The following is a 21,670-nucleotide window of genomic DNA, read 5'->3' as shown; positions in this document are numbered from 1 at the left end:
GGTTGCATAAGTCGAACATTACAGCGCAAAGTTTGCTTAGAGTTAAAAATGTTCGTAAGTATATGGAATTCATGGTGGAGTTAGGAACATTCTTAACGCTTATAAGCAAACTTTGCGCTGCTAAGTTCGTTCATGGAACCCACCCACCCCTCTGTTGCAACTAAGACTTCGATCGGAGTCCACAGAGTTTCAGAGTTTGTTTATTCCCATTAACTCTTTTGAGTCATAGAGAAACAAGGAAACATGACGATAACAGGATGACGGCCACAGAGGAAGAGCGAGGATAATTTAAAAAGAAGAAACAAAAGGGGGGATAATACAAATGGGGGGGGGGGGGGGGGAATAAAATGATATAAAAGGCCAAATGTAATCATCAGTCTGGTACAATGCAATAGGAATGGACAAATGCACAGATCACGACTTAGATTTACAATACGGCTCTGTATCTGACTAGTTGAGCCTGAACTGGGAACTGGGGGGTTAGATGAAGCATAGCAGGAGGCTACAATCCATGTAAGGGACGGAACTCGACTGAAACATATCGTTCACGGCATGGCACTCTCCCTTATGATTCCAATTATTGCAGTCACAGTTGTCACTGATTGAGTAAAATAAAACCACTGCTTTTTTTTTGTTATTGTTGTTGAAAAGAAATCAAAACCTCCCGCTTTTGATTTACTCTTTTCTTTTCTTTCTTAAATTCTTTTTGAGCAAGCGATTTTGAAAAGTAACATTGCAATGGAGTCTACGTCAAGAACCTACCCGCATGCGGCAGTAACAAAAGTTTAAGGTTCTTCATCATTTGGTTATACAAGTATGTATGAAAATGTTATATGTGCATTAAAGTGTGTGCATGTGTGAGTGTCAGAATGTGTGTATGCGCGCGCAGTCACGTACCAGCGGCGGCGCGCGTGGCTGTCTATCTGTGTACTGTACCCGTGTGTGCATTCAGTTGTTTCAGTGTGAGTCGGTGTCACCGTGTATCGTATTTCCCTGTGTGTCACAGCCGTGCGCCTGTCCTTAGTTTACAGTGCTCGCGCGAATAAATGAGAGGCACTGACGCGGAAATAATGCAGGGTCATCGTGACAGTGACAGCACTCTGACATGGTATTCAGTGTCAATGTCCTGCCGCGTTTAAACTACACGCGGCAAGTCAGTGAGCCATGTCAATAAACTAACTCCAGTGGGTAACTGTGCCAGTGCATGCGGTGATGTGAATCAGTTGTGCCAGTGTGTGCCTGCATGTGCATGTGCCTTGCGTGCATGCGAGAGAGAGAGAGAGAGAGAGAGAGAGAGAGGACAAGATCAGTATGAAAATATTCTTCATTTTCGAGGATAATGTAGGCCTACACCCGCTCATCGTGTACTTTTTTCATCCAGTCCACGCCTATAGGCTTCTCTTCATTGGAACTGAAAAGACAAAAATCATTAGTCGGATACTGCAGCGTTGGGAACACATACACGTCACTCGGTGCGCGCGCGCGCTCCAGTCGCACTGCACACACACACACACACACACACACACACACACTGCACACACAGTTATATTTTCTCAATGAGGCGTCACTGAGTTCGGACAAATCCATGATGAAAAAGAAAACGCTATACCACATCTGCGAGGCAGATGCCTGACACTGAAGCAACACAACACAACACAACGCGCTTTGTCAGGCCTTGAGAGCATGCATGTATATTTGTGTACCTGTTTTTGTGTACCTGTTTGTGCGCGCGCACACACACACACACACACACACACACACTGACAAGTACGCACGCGCTGCCACTTACTACGCACAGTGCACCAAGGCTGATATTCCGAACCGCAAACAGACTGTTGATTAAAACAATACCATGAAGCGCAAACATAACATACTACAGAAAGAGACTGGCTGATATACATAGAGAAGAAGAAAAATGAGAAGTGGGGAAAAACAAAACAAAACAACAACAACAAAAAACTCCCTGTCGCCCACATGTCAGTCCTACCTACCCTGTGGCACCTAATCAGTTACGAGTATACACAGCAGGCCGAGTTGTGTTTAACAAAGTAGTGGCCTTTGTGTCTTCAGTTCATTGTTCAACAATAGTTCAGGGCTTGCGTTGGTACTCAGTCTCTTTGTGAAGGTTTCGTTGTATTGCTCCAGGGGGTGAGTCAGTTCCCGGATGTTTGTCTCCCCTCCCCGGTGTCCACTGTGGTGGGAGGTCCATGTCCCAAGAAAAGGGAATCTTGATTCAGTGAGTGAAGAGGGGTGGGATTATATCTGTGAATGTTTTTGTATTACTCTTCTTGTCACAACAGATTTCCATTTGTGAAATTCGGGCTGCTCTCCCCAGGGACAACCCTTTTGTTGCCGTGGGTTCTTTTACGTGCGCTATATAGTTGTGTCAATGGTACTAATTTCTGCACCGTATGAGTGCAATTGCTTACACATATGGGTATTTGCAGTACTTCTCTCTTTGTATAACAAGGGAAAACTTCGCGATGGGCCGCCCGCGAGCGAGGATCGCCGCTCAGGCTCGCGCTGTGTTGATGGCCGAGTGACCTGTGATGTCCAGCCTGTGTCATCAAGTTGGGTGTCCGACCTCCCAGCATGCATCGCAGCCCCATATATATTGAGCCTACATTATATCATACAATAAACAACTCCAACCGAACAAACTTGACCTTAAGGGTGTAGACGCCAATAGGTTTATCATACACTGCGGGTGACACAGTTTAACTTGAGCTGGATAGGCCTCATCTGTGGCACCCGACGTCAGTCGACCAGCTCAGAGTCCACCTGTATACTGCACACGGTGTCTCAGTGGTTGGCTCAAAAACAGAAAGGCAGTGCTCCCGCAACGCGCGGTCTGCTTGCAGTTGTGCACATTTCGTCTCTTTCAGAGCGACAGGACCCCGTCGTATCAGTGAACAACTCGAATTGCGGGCCTGGGAAATAGTGGGCTCACAGTTATCTTCTGACTACTGATTTCTTGTTTTCTACACAGTTTTGGATGCAAAAAGTGACTGGGAGATATGGCAAAAATAAGCAAAGACCTGCCGGATATTGAAGTAAGTTGGCGTGCTCGTTACAAACGTCATTCATTGTCCTTCTGTCCGTCAGTCAGCCTACCACGCCGGGATCAGTTACATTGATAGGCCTCGATCCTCTGCTTGCAAACTCAGTCGAGTATTTTGCACACCGTGGGCACTGAAACGCACCCTATGTATACACATATAACGTAGACCAACACACACACACACACACACACACACACACGCTGGCGTAATCAGTGGTTGACAACACTGACCATGAACTGACCATGAAATCACTGCCATAATTTCGGCTGTGTCTTGTGTGTCATTGCAACAACTTGGAGAGAGAGAGAGAGAGAGAGAGAGAGAGAGAGAGCAATGTTTGTTCAAATTCTTGTCTTTTTTTCAGATTTTGAAACACAGCATGCATATATTCATTACTATTGTTATTTTCAATAAGCCAGACTGTGTGTGTGTGTGAGAGAGAGAGAGAGAGAGAGGGGGGGGGGGTTCATAAACTGAGAAGGGAAAGATCGTTATGTGACATGTTCTTTTATTTCATCACCGATTGAATGTGTTAGAATCACTGCACAGAATCAAGTTGTGTTTTCAGTGCTAAATCAGCGACTGAATTTGTTCAGTTGACTTGTAATATTTTCTGTTACAGAAGCGATAATTTTGTGTCTGTCCTCAGTTACAGACTAATCTTGATTTTGTGTGTCTTGCTAAAAGCAAGAACAGATAACTTCCAGTCAGTCCTTGGATCGTTTGTGCTTGGCCCCGGGCCGACAGTCATGCGGAAAGTCGGCACGGTCTTCAGTATTACTTTATCTTTATTTTATTTTTATTTTTGCTGCCCCATCATCTGCACCGTTTAAGGGGCATTAGTCCCACGCCGCTCATTCAGATTCCCCCATACACGGCCACACCCGGGTTCGTCTGTCACAGTTCCAGCATCGGCAGTCCGCAGGGAACCATCGATGTTAGGTCGCCAGGAGGCCACACACCAGAGGAGATCCTGCACTGCTGCTGAATCACTTAGGTGGTGTTCAGTGGTGCCTTTTCTGATTTAACGTACTTAGGACACCACCTACTAAACCCTACTAACGACTAGTCGCGGAGCCAATCTGAGTGAGCGTCCCTCCCAGAGTGGAGACCGCCACCATGTCCCTCAAACAATAGCCCCCCATGAATCTGCCAACACTGAAGACATTGACAGGACTCACCCTAAGAGCAGGGCATGAAAGGCCACAGACTTTGAGACTGTTTCGTTTATATTGATGACGATGATGGAGGAGGAGAATCAGTGATGACGATGACATGATGTTGCTATGGATGTCCACTTTGGTTTTGGACTGCGTGACAAGGCTGTACTCTACGCTTCCTGTCATAATGATATCCCGGCGTTAACCACTGAGGCCCGTGAGATACAGACACTTGCAGGGTTGGTCAGGTAATTAGAGCAAGACACCCAAAGACGCATCCTTGAAGTGCAGGATGACACTTGTCAGTGTTGTCCCAGTCTCCCCATTTAAGCTCACAGCACACTCAATTCTGGGATTCGAACCCGCGTCCTCCCAACCGTCAGTCCGCGACGCTATCCACTACGCCACGGCGGATGGTGTCTTCGGTATTACTCAGGGTATATGTCTTTTCACCCACTGACACCCCACCCACACCAACCACCATTCAGTCCACTCCCCACCTCATCAGATTGGCTTTTCACCGTCGTGACAAAAACAATGTATAATCATAATAATAAATAATGGTGTGACAACTGAACCGGCTATCATATAACTGATTTATCATTCTTCTTCTTCTTCTTCTTCCTTTGTACAACCAACATCATTCTATTGATGGTTCTGTTATCATCCCAGCAGAACTAAACTGAACTGAACGGAAGCAACGCTCATGCAGGTCATGCATGCAAACATTCGCAATCGAGACAGCAGAACAGACACACGTAAGCTTACCGGTCGACTGAGTTTTATGAAATACGAGCAGCAGCCTTGGCAAAGGTGTCCATTTAATTATAACTGACGGGACGGAGGTGTTAAACACTTCCCTCCCTTTCCCCCTTCTTCCCAACGAAACAGGTGTTTTTATCAATAATTGTTATCATTACCAAAGGAAAGCTTTAGCCTCAGTTAAGAGAATACCGGCCTTCCCCCCCTCCCCCCCCCAACAACTTGAAAAACATCGACGTGATTACATAACTATGTTTATTTGTCCTGCAGTCGTGCACGCAGTTGAGACCAGTTGTGTCTCACTGCTTTATCACTTTAACAGTCAATCACTGTACGTTAATAATTTTAGATCTGGGAGGGATATCGTATTTTGCCGTTACATTATCTCACAAATCCCACATTAGTGGGAACTAGGATTATAAATCATAACTTGACATGGACTCGTCTATAGATGCAGAGTTAAGAGTGAGGGAATGTACCGACGTCCAGTTAGATGAGAGCTGGTAATAGGCTAGGTACTGCGTGTGTTTCAACAAAACACGTTTCATTCATGTTATGCGAATGAATCTTAGGCTTTTCCGGCTGTCTCAGTCGATTTGATCAAAACGACTGTTCAATATATCGCTCCCAGATCTGAACAACGTAAACCCACCGACACTGGAGCGATTTGCCGCACTAACCTTTATCAGCTGAGGAAACTTTACTGTAAGATAAGGCATTGTACATTGTTTACACTGGTATCTATTTTAGTTGCGTGAAGTGACGAATATGTGCTGCGGTTCATGGCCGAAAAGCAGATGTGAATCGCTTTGGCCGTGAATCCTATTTTGCTGGTGTAAGACATGTCGGTAAACGTACATATACACACACATCTATAAGTATGCGGAATGGAAGTGACGAATACTTGTGAACCTGTATGTACACGAAAGTTAAGAGCGATGAGGACTCGGAAGACGACATCAAACGCGTTGTGCGAGTGAGACCTGTTTATTTTTTAATTTTTTGGGGGGAAGAGCCGTAAAATCACCGAAAATTAACGCCATGCACCGGCAGTCTGTAACTAGGACAATATAGCTTGCCAGTTGAACAAATCTGTTACGTATTATTATTTTATCCTCCCCATACAAGTTTATTAGTTTTTTCTGGTCCAGTACCTGTGGCATCGTTTCACTGACATTACGACCACGCTTTTCATCCCGAGTGCCCCATACACATCTAGTGATCTACGTCCCGGTTCACTGATCTGCCACAGTCTCACCGCTGACTGTCCACACTCCAGAGGAGATCCTGCTACCAAGTCAATTCTGTGATGATCAGCAGTGCCTTCTCTGTTTCAAGATACTCGTTGAAGACGCTACGTGCTTACCTGGTTGATAACAGCGATCACTTAATTGATAGTAATAGCCACAGAATGGGGGAACCAGACAGAATGAGCATTCCTCCCAGGGTGGAAACCACGGCCACCTTCCACCATTCATCAACAGGGAGGAACGTATTGACAGGAACTCATCCCAAGCATGGAAGTGTGGGTGGGTGGAGACTGAAACTGATGATTATGAGAGCATAGCATGAAAGGCCATCTGGGACCCATTTTTATGTATTGGTGAGGAATGAGGATGATAATTATGCTATGGAGGTCTGTTTTTAGGTTTGAGGAATACCAGGCAAGACTACTCTTTTCTTCCTTTTATGATAAATTCTGCCATCAACCTGGCCCAATAGATACAGACCTGCATCATTATGAAATTTTATCAACACTTCCAAAGCTGCATTCATGAAGTGGATGATCCTTGACTGTGTGGTTGCACTCCTAGTCATCCCATATCAGCCTGTAACACACTTTACTCTGGGTAGGAGTCACCCATGGACAAATTCCAAAAAAGCACTTGAACCTGTATCCTTCCAATTGTCAGTCTGCTATGTTAACCATTTTGCCACAGCGGCTGTTCACAACCAGCCTGATTTGGTAAATACATGCACTTTGGTCCACCACCCCCAATGCCAGTTCCCCCCTTTCTCATATCAGCTCCCCTTCCCACCCAACCGAAAGCAGAAAGAGATCTTCAAAGAAACTGCTGTTGCTCTGTGACCTCTCTTGCCTTGTCCATCTTTTGGATGAAAAAATGGCAAACATAGCACTCTTTGAGATTAATGTATTAATGCCAAGTGCTCCCCCCCGACATCTCCCTCCAGCCTCCCCTTGAGACTATTACTTCTGTCACTTATAAAGCTATATGGGACAATTATGTTTTATGTCATATCCTCAGCGTATTACTCAAGTACATTTAGCTTGCTGTCATCATACCCATGCCGCACAAGTACAAGCATGTGCCACAAATAAAAAGATAGACTCACGATAGAGCTAAGAAAGTGGTGGTTCACTAAATGACAAATCTGCAAGTCTTGCTTTATATTTGGTCATCTTTATGTATTGCAGAGAAGTGATATGTGTGTGTTTGTGTGTGATTACAAAAAATAAGTGATACCTTGCATAGTGGTTGAATTATGTCAGTAGGCAAAGGATAGATCTAAGTCCCATCAAAAGTGTTTCTGTTTTGAGAAAAATGAATTATTTGAGGTTCAGAATTTAAATTGCTTGGTTATCAAGATTCTGAAAAAGAAAACAAAGTACAGTAATTTTTTTTTCATTCATGAAAAAAGACAAAAAGGAACATGAAGGGCAAACTGTTCACACACTGAAACACACTAGCACAACCATCCTGCCAAAGCAGTTGAACTGGACACAGCTTCCAGTCTCATCTGTGTCTGATATGTGCAGAAGTGACGAGACTTTATATAAAATTACAGAACTCAGCTAAACAATCCCAGCCCTACCAGAATACTTCTCAGTGTTAAGAAAAAAACACACCCGAAAACCAAAAAGAAACAAAAAACAAAACAAAAACAAAAAACAAAAAATCAAAACCAAAAAAAACCAAAACCCATCAAGTTTCAGTTTTGAAAAATAGCTTTATGAAAAGCTTGATAGTTTTTTTTTCTTGTGGAGCAGCAGGCCAGAAAATAAAGAAGATCCTGTACAAATTTATTTTATCAAAGCTTACAGTTGCTTAAATTCTTTTCACAAACATGACATGGCTCTCTTGTAAGTCAAGTTACCCAGTTCTTGAGTCAGGTGATAAATTGTTGAGCCTAGATAAAAGCAGACCGAATTCTCCATTGTTGAGAATTCTCCATTGTTGATGGTATGCCACCACTGTTTGTTCTGTGCCTTTGATTGGGTTATCAGCAAAAGTATGTCAGGCTTTCAGGTCAAGAGGTTGCCCTTATCTGACATGTTTGTTCATTTCAGTGTCAGTACACTGGCTGTGTAAACGTGCTGCAAATTTGGAACCTGAAGATAGCTTTTACAGAAAGTTACCTGTAGTGCACATTTTATGCTCAGTTCAGACATGAACTGTTTACTTTGTATGATATGAATCATGCATGTTTTGTTTGTTTTAATGTGAAAAAGAAGATTGGAATGTGAAAATGCCTTTTCTGACATGTAGTTTTTGCTGTGTTGAGCTTTTTTTTTTTTTTGGTTGGCTGATGAGAACTTTGGAAATCTGGAGAAGAGATTGAATTCTCAGCACAATAAAAACAGTGCAGATACCACAATGTCCTCATCCGCATCCATCATCATGATAAGACAAACTGTCTTACAGAAAGACCACAGGTTTCCAGCTCCTCCACAAATTTCAGCCATACATGCTTTGCTAATTTCTATCTTTCTGTTGTCTCCCATTCTCTCTCACACATAGATACAAAGATGCATATATGCACGTATGCATACATACATACATACAGACAGACAACAAACACACACAAACACGTGCGCGTGTACACACACACACTCATGTTCCATACACTACACCACACCATGTCATGCACGTGTGCACATGCACACACGCACACACACACACACACACACGCACACACACACACACTCACAGATGGTGTTGTCAGATGACATATCTTAGAAGTTAGATTAAACATTTATGAAACTTTAGTGAACAATCTATTCCAGGCAACTTTTTGAATGAGTGGGTGGATGGGAGGGGGGACGGGAGTTTAAAATGACCCAAGTCTTATGGAACACATATTTTGAGGTGATACTCATGAATACTCAAAACACTCAATGAACAAATGGTTGAAATATATCAAAGATATCTTGTGTTGATTACAGGAATTGATCTCGCTGACAATTTTACTGACTGAAAAGTAGACAATGATCCGTCCACTCTGATGGAATATCAGATTTGGCTGTCATACTTGTATATATGATGATGTGACAGTTGACCACCTTAATTGATGATGTCAGTGAGACATAAACATAACTTCTCTATATGACTTCTTGGCCCAAACAACATTGTGGATAAGGAAAAGAATTGTGCATACATGTGACGATTTACCAATGTCCAAACGAGAAAAAGAGGGTGCACATGCATTTGACCAAAACACAGCATTTCACACTCGTGATGTGTATGAATCTTAGCGGTCACAAATGTTGAAAAAAGGATTGTCATCATTTGTCCTTTTTTTTTTTCCCTGTTTTGGAATATTTGTGGTGTGAATCTTTCCATTTTTAGGAGTGAATTGGGTTTTGCTGGTTTTGTTCAATGGCAAATTGTTACACATGATTTGCTATTCAGATGTGAGAGTGAAATGTATTGTGAAGATCATATCTCAATAGATTCTTATAAGAATTTGTCATTACTTATCAAAATGACATATTTGGCTTCCAGGTCTAAATGACATATAAATTTATAATGTACACATCTGCTGTGATATAGTAAATAGGTATAGTTGTGTTTCTGTGTACTGCTTTTTATTTCATGGTGTCTGATATGAAAGAAACAAACATCCTTTTCGGGGGGATTGTAAATGTGACCTAAAATCTCTCTTTTTTTCCCCCCAGAATCTCCTGTCGCTGAATCCCAAAGTCCGGACACGAGCCAACTTGATTCCCAGTGCAGTGACAAAACAAGCCAAGAAACACTGGAAACGAAACGCTGAAAAAGGGTGCTCGGTAAGTGATTGTTGGTTGGTTGTAAAAAAAAAAATATGTAACAATACATATTCAGTTTATTGGTACTTTCCTGTTTTAGTTCCCTAAACTCAGGGACCTATATAAAAGATCGTTTTTGAGAAATGAGAAAAAGTGAGATATGACAGCTTGTAATCCACACTTCCAGTCAAGAGAGAAGCTTAGAAATGCAGCAGAATGACCCATGTCATAAACACAGTCTGTTTCTTGTTCTAGGAAGCTGCCATGCATTGTCTGTTTATTTTAGCATAGTTTTGGGGGTGGGACAATATATAATGGAAAGAGCAGTTCTGATTGGCACAGACTGAATGAAAGCACTATTACAGATAGTTTTATGGACCTGGCAAGATGGCTGCACATCAGTGTAAACTGCAACTGAATGAATATCAAGATCAAGTGCACTAAACCACAGAATGGATGAACAGCACAGAAAAAGGATCACAACATTTACTAATGGTAACAGGTCCTTGAAAAGGATATTAGAATCGGAAATTACTTTTATCATTTGTGTTCCCAGTTAACATGTTACTAACTGTAGGCCTACTAATCATCGTTGGTTTGTTTGTTTTCATTTGAGGAAATAATTTTTTTTTTTTTTTTTTTTTCTGAAAGAGACTTTGGAAGTTTTGAGAGACACAGAGACAGACAAAGATATAAAACAAATTGAAAGAGAGAACTCAGACAAAGAACTCCACACACACACACACGCACGCACGCACGCACGCACGCACGCACACATGCACGCACGCACGCAAAAAAAAAAAAAAAAAAGAGAAAGGTAATCAAACACACGTCAGGTCACAGATCTCACACACACGCACACACACACACACACACATACATATATACATACATACATATGAAAAGCATGTGATGGGTAAAGGTTGTATTAAACACGCGAAACAACCACGTCTGTATCACATGTTCCTGAACAGCATAGCAGTTGTATAGGGATAAATGAAAAGGTGTAAAATTGATGTAAAGTAAGTTGATATGCTCAGCAGATGACTCAGAGAGAGAGAAAGAGAGAGAGTTAGAGAGAGGGAGAGAGGAGATAGGGAGAATCTGATTATACAAATTTAATTAACTAGGTTGTTTGAAGGCATGTGAGAAAAGTTGGGAGAGAAAAAAAATTGGCTTGTGAAGACAAAGCATGCCCTAATGCCCTAATTGTGTGTGTGTGTGTGTGTGTGTGTGTGTGTTGCACATGTGAAAGAGAGATAGGGAGGGAAATTAAGAAGGAGAGAGAGAAACTTGAAAATTGGGTTGGTGAGTGGTGGTAGTGGTGATGGTGGAAAAGCCAAGCAAAGTAGAGACAGACTAAAAGAGAGAGAAAAAAACAACTCTGTGTGTGTGTGTGTGTGTGTGTGTGTGTGTGTGATACAGAGACAGAGAGATAGAGAGAGAGAGAAATTGTACAGTGTGTGAGAGAGGGAAAGAGAATTGTGAATGTGTGTTGTGCTCTATCTGTGCACATCATGCACATGTGGCACGTGGCACTTCCACTGGAAGTATGTTGATAGGTGTAAGCCAGGCAAAGCTAGAGAAAATGGAATCCAGAAATAGAGGGCACAGGAGAATGGAAAACACTGGTCACATGGTTACCACCTGTCAGTGCCCCTATTCCCCTCTTTGTCTCTCTGTCTGTCTGTCTGCAGTCTGTCTGTTTCCGTCTCTCTGTTTCTCTGTCTGTCTGACTGACTGTTTCTGTCTCTGTTTCTCTGTCTGCAGTCTCTCTGTTTCCGTCTCTCTATTTCTCTGTCTGTCTGACTGACTGTTTCTGTCTCTCTATTTCACTGTTTTCCTGTCTGGCTGTTTCTTTCTGTCACTCTATTTCTCTCTCTGTATCAGCAATTATTCTGATGCGTCCCATGCCAATAGGACTGTAATGTCAATGGCATTAAAACATTTTTCAGTTTCTCTCTGTATCAGTCTTTCTGTCTGTCTCTTTCTGTCGCTCTATTTCTCTCTCTGTATCAGTCTTTCTGTCTGCCTGTCTGAATGTCTCTTTCTGTCTCTCCATTTCTCTCTCTTTCTCTCTCTCAGTCTCTGCCTCTGTTTCTGTCTCTCTGTCTCCCCTCCCTGCCCTCTCTCTCTCTCTCTCTCTTTCTGTCAGTCTCTTCTTCTAAATCAGAACCTGATCCAACACAACAGCACAAGACATCAAAGTGCAGCAAGTGATATTTAGACTTTCATGTCACCTGTGACCTTCACACTACAAAATGACAACATGCTTTTGTTTGTTTCTTGTTGGGTGTGTGTGTGTGCACGCTCATGTGTATGTTTGTGTGTGTGTGTGTGTTTCTGTGTGTGTGTGTGTGTCTGTGCATGCGTATGCGTGCATGTGTGTGTGTGTTAGTGTGTCTCTGTGTGAGTGTGTGCGTCTTTTTATTCTTGTTTACTAGCTTTTCCAGTTTGAACTAATATGTGTTAAAGGGATGTATGTTTACCTTTTCTTTCCTTTGTACGAACATAATGGAGTGAAATACGGTATGTTTTATCGTCAAAAAACAATTTGTGTGTGCATCTGTTACATAGATGTGAGCAATACGTTTTACTGTAAAAATCTTTGTGTGCATTTGTGACACAGGCAGGAGTCAGTGTTTTGTGTGCGTATGTGTGTGTGTGTGTGCGCACACGTGCGTGTGTGTGTGTGTGTGTGTGTGTGTGTGTGTGTGTGTTTGCATACAAATAATACTATATGTAAGTATGTTTGTTGGTGACCCAGGCTTTTTTTCTCTGGTTTACTTAAGAACTGAACTTAAAATGAACTTATTAAAGATAATAGCTATGCCTAGGAGAAGCCAGCTTAGAGAGCAGCAGAGACATACACGCAAACACACACATGCACATGCACATGCACACACACACATGCATGCACGCATATGCGCACATGCACATGCATGTGCCTGCGTGTGCATATACATTCACATGCACACAAACATGTACTACATATGTGTGCACACTCACACACACACACACCAACTTGCTGAAATACTTTCGTTCTCATGTACTTAACCTACAAACTTCCCTGTATCAGCAGTTTGATATTTGTTTTGGCCACCAGCCTGACAAGAGTTATCAGACTGATACATGACCTTTTTGTAAGAACACAGGCACATGTTGTGATATAGTTTTTTTGGGGGGTTATAGCAGTGACATGGACACCTGCTGGAGGATAGCCTTCATTGAATTTTGCCTGACACCAGCTTGAAATTGTCAGTGGTTAGACTATTGTCATGTACTGTGCAGTGCATGTGACAAAATGTAACAGTCAGTACAGAAACACATGTTCAGTATGAATCAACGTGAAAGGAATTTTGTGTAGTCTGCAGCAATCATGTAAGTAGTGAAGTGTTTATTCTATTCTATTATTATTATTTTAAATATGAATTCCCAGTTGATTTGCACCCGAAAGATGCAGACCAAACAAATTATTTCCTTCTATATCCCTGATCGTTCTTTAAGTTGTTAGCTCCAATCCTGTACATCTTCAGCTCTCTTTTTTTTTTCTCTCCCCAGTTGCAATTTTAACTGCTTGAAATGATTACCTCCCTTCATGTGTCACCAGCACTCCTTTTCATTTTTACCTGTTCCTTCCTGAAGGTTGACACTTCTACTTCTTTGTTATTCTCCTCTCTCCCTTCCCTTGAGATTGCCACTTTCAGTCCTTAACACTGTTGCCACTCTTTACCTCCGAAAACGGAGTATGGCTGCTTACATGGTCGAGTAAAAACGGTCATGGATGTAAAAGCCCACTTGTGTACATACGAGTCAACGTGGGAGTTGCAGCCCATGAACGAAGAAGAAGAAGAAGAATTACCTCTGTTCAGGTTGTTTCTTCCACTCCTTGACATTATAACCATCCTTTAGAGGTTGTTACTGACATTCCTTTACATTATTGCCTCCCCTCTTAGTGTCAGCTCCATACTTTGAGATAAGTGCTGTCCTTATTAGTTGTTGTCTTCTTCACGTTCTTGTGTACTTCTCTGACATTATCTCCCTTTAGATTGTCCCTTTCACTTCATGACAGTTTTTCTATTTCTATGATGTCATTTCTTTTCCTTGACATTATTAACTTCCTTAGATTGCCACTATATTATTACCCCCTTTCTCATAGGTTTTCACTTACATTCTTTGACATTTTTTTTCCTGCCCCATCACTGCACCGTTTCAGTGGCATTACTCCCACTCCGCTCATTTATATTACTCCATACATGGCCACACCCTGGTTCATCCGTCACAGTTCCAGCGTTGGCAGTCCGCAGGGAACCATCTATGTTAGGTCGCCAGGAGGCCACACACCAGAGGAGACCCTGCACTGCTGCTGAGTCACTTCGGTGATGTTCAGTGGTGCCTGTTCTGATTTAACGTACTTAGGACACCACCTACTAAGCCCCCTACTAACGACAATAATGGCTTAGTCGCGGAGCCAGACTGAGTGAGCGTCCCTCCCAGAGTGGAGACTGCCACCACGTCCCTCCAACAAGAGCCCCCCATGAATCTGCCGACACTGAAGACACTGACAGGACTCACCCCAAGCACAGAAGTGGAGGGGTATCGAAACTGAGGTCACCATGAGAGTAGGGCATGAAAGGTCACAGACTTGAGACTGTTTTGTCTATATTGATGATGATGGAGGAGGAGGAGGATGACGATGACGATGCTGCCATGGAGGTCCATTTTGGTTTGGGACTGCATGACAAGGCTGTACTTTACGCTTCTTGTTATAATGATATCCCGGTGTTAACCAGACCCGAGAGATACAGACACTTGCAGTTTTGGTCAAGTAGTTTGAGCAACACACCCAAAGACGCATCCTTGAAGTGGATGACACTCGACTGTGTGGTCCCAGTCTCCCCATTTAAGCCCACACCACACTCAACTCTGGGTAGGAGAACCCACCTCTGCTGGGATTCGAACCTGCGTCCTCCCAGCCGTCAGTCTGCGAGGCTAACCACTTCGCCACGGTGGCTGGCTTCTTTGACATTGTTGCTTCCCTCTCCTTTAACCCATTCAGTGCCAAGCCTGTTTTATGCTCAGTGAGTACTATTTGCCTTGTTATATTGGTAATGGAGGGTGATAATTACAAATATTTCAAGCATGCACACTGCTAAAATTAAGCTTATACTCACACTTTCTGAAAGGAAAATAAACACTGTCCAGTTATGACAATTTCACATACAAAAAAAAAAGAAAAAAAAGTGTGATAGGTAAATTCCTACAATGACACGGATGGAAATTTCTGTTCTGGGGCACTCAGTGGATTAAGTTGCCACCTCCACTCTTTGACTTTAGTGAATAATATCCAATTTTTGACTCACTTGTGTAAACAAAGTGAGTCTATGTTTTAACCCGGTGTTCGGTTGTGTGTGTGTGTGTGTGTGTGTCTGTGTGTCAGTGGCAAACTTTAACATTGACATTTTCTCTGCAAACACTTTGTCAGTTGACACCAAATTAGGCATAAAAATAGGAAAAATTCAGTTCTTTCCAGTCATCTTGTTTAAAACAATATTGCACCTCTGGGATGGGCACAAAAAAATAAAGAATGAAGCCTAATTATATGCAAACTGCATTTACTGTTATATTTATATTTTTTGTATTCTCTAAACTTGGCACTTTGATCTGATATTCTGACCCAACAGCTAGAGCAGTCATTATTATCATTTTTTGTTCAAACAGGAACTTCTTTTGCTAAGCATGGAATTTTTATTTATTTTGCAAACGTTTTGGTGCAGATAGTAAAAAGGGGAAATTACTCTGTAATGCTAGTGGAGTTAATTTGCTTTAAACTGATCTTTCTCATCTTAAACATTACATTTTGAAACAAGAGAGGCAAGGCCTTCAAGACTCACTTGTGATGCACTTTTAAAAAAAAAATCCAAGCTTTTTATGTATTGAGTATAATTTCAAAATGTAATGTTTAAAATGAGAAAGATCAGTTTAAAGCAAACTAAGTTCCCCAGCAGAGTAATTTCCCTTTTTCTGCTATATACACCAAAGCGTTTGCAATAAATAAAACTTCCATGCTTAGCAAAAGAAGTTCCTGTTCGAACAAAAAATGATAATAATGACAGATCCTTTGTTGGGTCGAATATCAGGTCAAAGTGCCAAGTTTAGAGAATACAAAAAATATAAATATAACAGTAAATGCATTATACTCAATCCATAAAAACATGGATTTTTTTTTAAAGTGTATCACAAGTGAGTCTTGAAGGCCTTGCCTCTCTTGTTTTTCATGATGTTGTTGATGATGTTCATATCAAGGGCCAGTCATGGGGGGGAGGTGGGGGGAGGGGAGAGGGGGAAGGAGTGAGGGGGGAGGTTACTTTTGTCTGCATTTTGTCTTCTTTCACAGAGCTGTGAAGTTTTGTACAAGAACTTCGATGACATCAAGCACACTACCCTGAGTGAGCGAGGCGCTCTGAGAGAGGCAGCGCGATGCCTGAAGTGTGCGGACGCTCCCTGTCAGAAAGGATGCCCCACCCAGCTGGACATTAAGTTCTTCATCAGCTGTATCGCAAACAAGGTGAGTGGAGAAATGTCTGCAGTGGGCACTGTTTGAGAGGAAATGCGTTTTTCATTTGAATTAGATTTTGATGTGGAATTGCTGGTTGTTTTTTTTGTGTATGCGTCTCTGATCGTTTGTATCACAAGCAGTAACAATGGTTTTGTTGTTGTTGTTTTCCAAATAATTGCCATGTAAAGAAATAAATTTCCGTCCTGTTGAGTGTGTTGCTGTTGGTTGTACTGGCTATTATGTCTGTCTGAAGAAAGCCTAAGATGGAGCTGATTGCAGGAGAGAATTAGTTGAACATAATTTTCAGAATTGTACACTCCCCCCCACCTCATGTATCTATCTATCTATTTGTCTGTCTATCTATAGTGTATGTGTGTGTGTGTGTGCGTATGTGTGTGTGTGTTGTGTGTTTGTGTGTGTGTGTGTGTGTGTGTGTGTGTGCTTTTTTTCTGTTGTCAGATTTTCTGTTGTGCAGGCAGTATGTTATATACATCTTTACTTTTTTTTGTTGTTCATTGCTGTTCTGTTGATCTTTGTTACATTCTACCACAAACAGTTTCTTAATCTATGCTGGGTTTTTTCTTTCTTCAGAATTACTATGGAGCAGCAAAGGCCATTTTTTCCGACAACCCTCTTGGTTTGTCTTGCGGAATGGTATGTCCTACGTCTGACCTTTGTATGGGTGGCTGTAATCTGTACGCTTCAGAGGAGGGACCCATCAACATTGGTGGCCTTCAGCAGTTTGCAACAGAGGTGAGCCCAGTTCCGCTGTGTTGTGTTGGGGCGTCCATGTCAGCTCGCTGGCAGTGTGGAGAAAGATATGGGTTTTGTTGTCTGCATGGTTACATGTCCATTCTTTGTGTGATTGTTGAAAAAACAAACAATTTTTTTTTTTTTAAAGAAATCAAGAACTTGCAGGCTGATATGAAATAAAATCTGTTTACTTTTGTTGCTGGTTAGTTAGTCAGATAATGTTTACTGGGGTCTTTTTACTTGTCTTTGATTCACATAGCTTTGTTGATAAGGATACCGCATAATTTCACAGATTTTTTTTTTTTTGAAGGGGTGAAATTCCTGTGAGAATTTTGCATTCAGACTGTTTGAAGGTGTGAATTGCTGTGAAGATCTTGCATTCACACTGTTTGAAGGTGCGAAATTGCTTTGATGATCTTACATTTGTGTTGTTTCAAGGTGTGATATTGCTATGAAGAGCTTGTATTCACACTGTTTCAAGGTGTGAAATTGCTATGAAGATCTTGCATTCACACTGTTTCAAGGAGAAAAATTGCTATGAAGATCTTGAATTCACACTGTTTCAAGGTAAGAAATTGCTTTGAAGATCTTGTATTCACACTGTTTCAAGGTAAGAAATTGCTGTGAAGATCTTGCATTCACACTATTGCAAGGTAAGAAATTCCTATGAAGATCTTGTATTCACACTGTTTCCAGGTAAGAAATTGCTATGAAGATCTTGCATTCACACTGTTTCAAGGTGTGAAATTGCCATGAAAATCTTGTATTCACACTGTTTCAAGGTAAGAAATTGCTATGAAGATCTTGTTTTCATACTCTTTCAAGGTAAGAAATTGCTACGAATATCTTGTATTCACACTGTTTCAAGGTGTGAAATTGCTATGAAGATCTTGCATTCACACTGTTTCAAGGTAAGAAATTGCTATGAAGATCTTGTATTCACACTGTTTCAAGGTAAGAAATTGCTATGAAGATCTTGTATTCATACTCTTTCAAGGTAAGAAATTGCTATGAAGATCATGCATTCACACTGTTTCAAGGTAAGAAATTGCTTTGAAGATCTTGAATTCACACTGTTTCAAGGTGTGAAATTGCTATGAAGATCTTGCATTCACACTGTTTCAAGGTGTGAAATTGCCATGAAGATCTTGCATTCACACTGTTTCAAGGTGTGAAATTGCTTTGAAGATTTTGTATTCACACTGTTTCAAGGTAAGAAATTGCTATGAAGATCTTACATTCACACAGTTTCAAGGTAAGAAATTGCTATGAAGATCATGCATTCACACTGTTTCAAGGTAAGAAATTGCGATGAAGATCTTGAATTCACACTGTTTCAAGGTAAGAAATTGCTATGAAGATCTTGCATTATCACTGTTTCAAGGCAAGAAATTGCTATGAAGATCTTGCATTCACACTGTTTCAAGGTGCAAAATTGCTATGAAGATCTTGCATTCACACTATTGCAAGGTAAGAAATTCCTATGAAGATCTTGTATTCACACTGTTTCCAGGTAAGAAATTGCTGTGAAGATCTTGCATTCACACTGTTTCAAGGTGTGAAATTGCCATGAAAATCTTGTATTCACACTGTTTCAAGGTAAGAAATTGCTATGAAGATCTTGTTTTCATACTCTTTCAAGGTAAGAAATTGCTACGAAGATCTTGTATTCACACTGTTTCAAGGTGTGAAATTGCTATGAAGATCTTGCATTCACACTGTTTCAAGGTAAGAAATTGCTATGAAGATCTTGTATTCACACTGTTTCAAGGTAAGAAATTGCTATGAAGATCTTGTATTCATACTCTTTCAAGGTAAGAAATTGCTATGAAGATCATGCATTCACACTGTTTCAAGGTAAGAAATTGCTTTGAAGATCTTGAATTCACACTGTTTCAAGGTGTGAAATTGCTATTAAGATCTTGCATTCACACTGTTTCAAGGTGTGAAATTGCCATGAAGATCTTGCATTCACACTGTTTCAAGGTGTGAAATTGCTTTGAAGATTTTGTATTCACACTGTTTCAAGGTAAGAAATTGCTATGAAGATCTTACATTCACACAGTTTCAAGGTAAGAAATTGCTATGAAGATCATGCATTCACACTGTTTCAAGGTAAGAAATTGCGATGAAGATCTTGAATTCACACTGTTTCAAGGTAAGAAATTGCTATGAAGATCTTGCATTCACACTGTTTCAAGGTGCAAAATTGCTATGAAGATCTTGCATTCACAGTGCATACAATGGTTTGACAGATCTTCAAAGCGATGAGGATCCCCCAGGTGCGGGACCCCGGCCTTCCCGCCCTGAGTGAGTTGCCCGACACCTTCAGAGCCAAAGTGGCCCTGCTGGGCTGTGGGCCCGCCAGCATCAGTTGTGCCACCTTCCTGGGCCGGCTGGGGTACTCTGACGTGACCATTTTTGAAAAGAAACAGTACTGTGGTGGACTGAGGTGGGTGAATGAAAAGAAAAGTCAAATTTGTTCCTGTACATTTGTACAGGTTGATTTGCCTGCACACTTTTGGTGTTTCTTTGGTGAGGTGGATTGAATCATTTAAAGAGAGAGAGGGAGAAAGAGAGAGAGGGTGTGTGTGTGTTTGTGTGTGTGTGTTTGAGTATGTGTGTTTGTGTGTGTGTGTGTGTGTGTGTGTGTGTGCATAGGTGTGAACTTGAAGTGTGATGGGGCAGTTTGTGAAGGATAAAACTGATACGTGAGAATTTCAATTACTGGAAACTGACTTTGAACTTGTGGACCTCTTCAGACTGTCACTGTTCGCTGTTGCTGCTGCTCTTCTGTTTGAATTCTGTGTAAGCTCAGCTGTGGTTTCTGACATGACTGACTGTGCGATGACTGATTGTGTGAGTGACGCAGTTTTTGTGGATTTTGCATCGTTGAAAAAGATGTTTAGAAAAAAAAAAGAAAAAAGTCTTTGCATGAAAAATGAGTTCCAAATTGCAGACTTCATCAGAAGGAAAGTTCAAGCATTCTTAAATCAGCATTCATAAAAAGTACCTCAGTAAAAGATGGTTAATGCGGTGGACTTCTAATTACTCAAAAACAGGGTTAATCCTTTCAAGCTTAAATGAATTCTGTTTGCCAATATTTGATAGCAAACAGGAACAGAAAATCTTATGTGGCATATCAGTATTGATTCTGACAGTTACTCAGAAATTGTGGTTGATATCTCCAAACAATCACTGCTTTTTTTTTTGGTTTGCTAACAGTTCTTCGGAGATCCCACAGTTCCGACTGCCATTTGGAGTGGTTGACTTTGAGATCGAGCAAATGAAGGACCTTGGTGTTAAGGTAAGTTTTCAGCATGTGTTGACCAGTGGAATTAATTGCATGGAAAGACAACATACTTTTCATACTGCTTGTGATCAGTTGCATGGAAACCCAGCACACTTTTCATACTGCTTGTTACTAATTGCATGGAAACCCAGCACACTTTTCATACTGCCTGTTACTAATTGCATGGAAACCCAGCACACTTTCCATACTGCCTGTTACTAATTGCATGGAAACCCAGCACACTTTTCATACTGCCTGTTACTAATTGCATGGAAACCCAGCACACTTTTCATACTGCCTGTTACTAATTGCATGGAAACCCAGCACACTTTCCATACTGCCTGTTACTAATTGCATGGAAACCCAGCACACTTTTCATACTGCCTGTTACTAATTGCATGGAAACCCAGCACACTTTTCATACTGCCTGTTACTAATTGCATGGAAACCCAGCACACTTTTCATACTGCTTGTTACTAATTGCATGGAAACCCAGCACACTTTTCATACTGCCTGTTACTAATTGCATGGAAACCCAGCACATTTTTCATACTCCTTGTGATCTTTTTTAAGCCCCCAGTTTCCCCCAAGAAAGGTTTTGTAATTGTTGATAAAAAATTTTTAAAATGCTGCTGAGAATTGCTGAAGCAGACTCTGCAGGGAACAGTATATTTCTTCTTTGAAAAATAAGGATGGAATGATAAAGTGAAAAAATGAAATTGATACAATACTGGAATACAAAAATAAAGGTATGGCACAGAGAGAGAAAGAGAAAGACAGAGAGAGAGAGAGAGAGAAGTGATGTAAATATCTTCAGAATTCTGTCCTGTTTTGCTGACAGGTGGTGACGGGCCGTGCTGTGGGAGAGAATGACATCACGCTGAAGTCACTGAAGGAGCAAGGGTACCAGGCTGTGTTTGTGGGCATCGGCCTTCCTGACCCCAAGAAGATCCCTCTCTTTGAAAACCTGACGGGGGAGATGGGATTCTTCACTTCCAAGGATTTCCTGCCTGTCGTGGCTCAAGCATCCAAATCAGGTATTGGTTTGGAGGTGTCTCTTTTGAAACCTGTGCG

At 41.4% G+C, this 21,670-nt stretch overlaps 1 protein-coding gene across 3 annotated transcripts in view; it reads left to right on the top strand.

Moving 5' to 3' along the window:
* The first annotated feature begins 2,100 nt into the window (after nt 1-2,100).
* LOC143279835 (dihydropyrimidine dehydrogenase [NADP(+)]-like) overlaps nt 2,101-21,670 on the top strand; it is a 47,029-nt gene continuing 27,459 nt past the window's right edge. For 2 of the 3 annotated variants that reach the window (XR_013054957.1, XM_076584067.1), the window contains exons 1-7: nt 2,101-2,236; nt 9,903-10,013; nt 16,390-16,560; nt 17,143-17,304; nt 19,560-19,756; nt 20,530-20,611; nt 21,438-21,633. Coding sequence is in view for 2 of the 3 variants with exons in the window: in XM_076584067.1 (XP_076440182.1) it covers nt 2,165-2,236; nt 9,903-10,013; nt 16,390-16,560; nt 17,143-17,304; nt 19,560-19,756; nt 20,530-20,611; nt 21,438-21,633 (991 nt within the window). In the remaining variant the exon portion in view is untranslated. Of the gene's footprint in view, nt 2,237-2,539; nt 3,054-9,902; nt 10,014-16,389; nt 16,561-17,142; nt 17,305-19,559; nt 19,757-20,529; nt 20,612-21,437; nt 21,634-21,670 lie in introns of those variants that run through there. The other variant, XM_076584068.1, reaches the window with a different exon arrangement.

Source organism: Babylonia areolata, chromosome 3, assembly GCF_041734735.1.
Source record: "Babylonia areolata isolate BAREFJ2019XMU chromosome 3, ASM4173473v1, whole genome shotgun sequence".
Taxonomy (NCBI): domain Eukaryota; kingdom Metazoa; phylum Mollusca; class Gastropoda; order Neogastropoda; family Buccinidae; genus Babylonia; species Babylonia areolata.
Note: the sequence above shows the minus strand (reverse complement) of the source record. Positions and strands in the feature narration are given on the sequence as shown.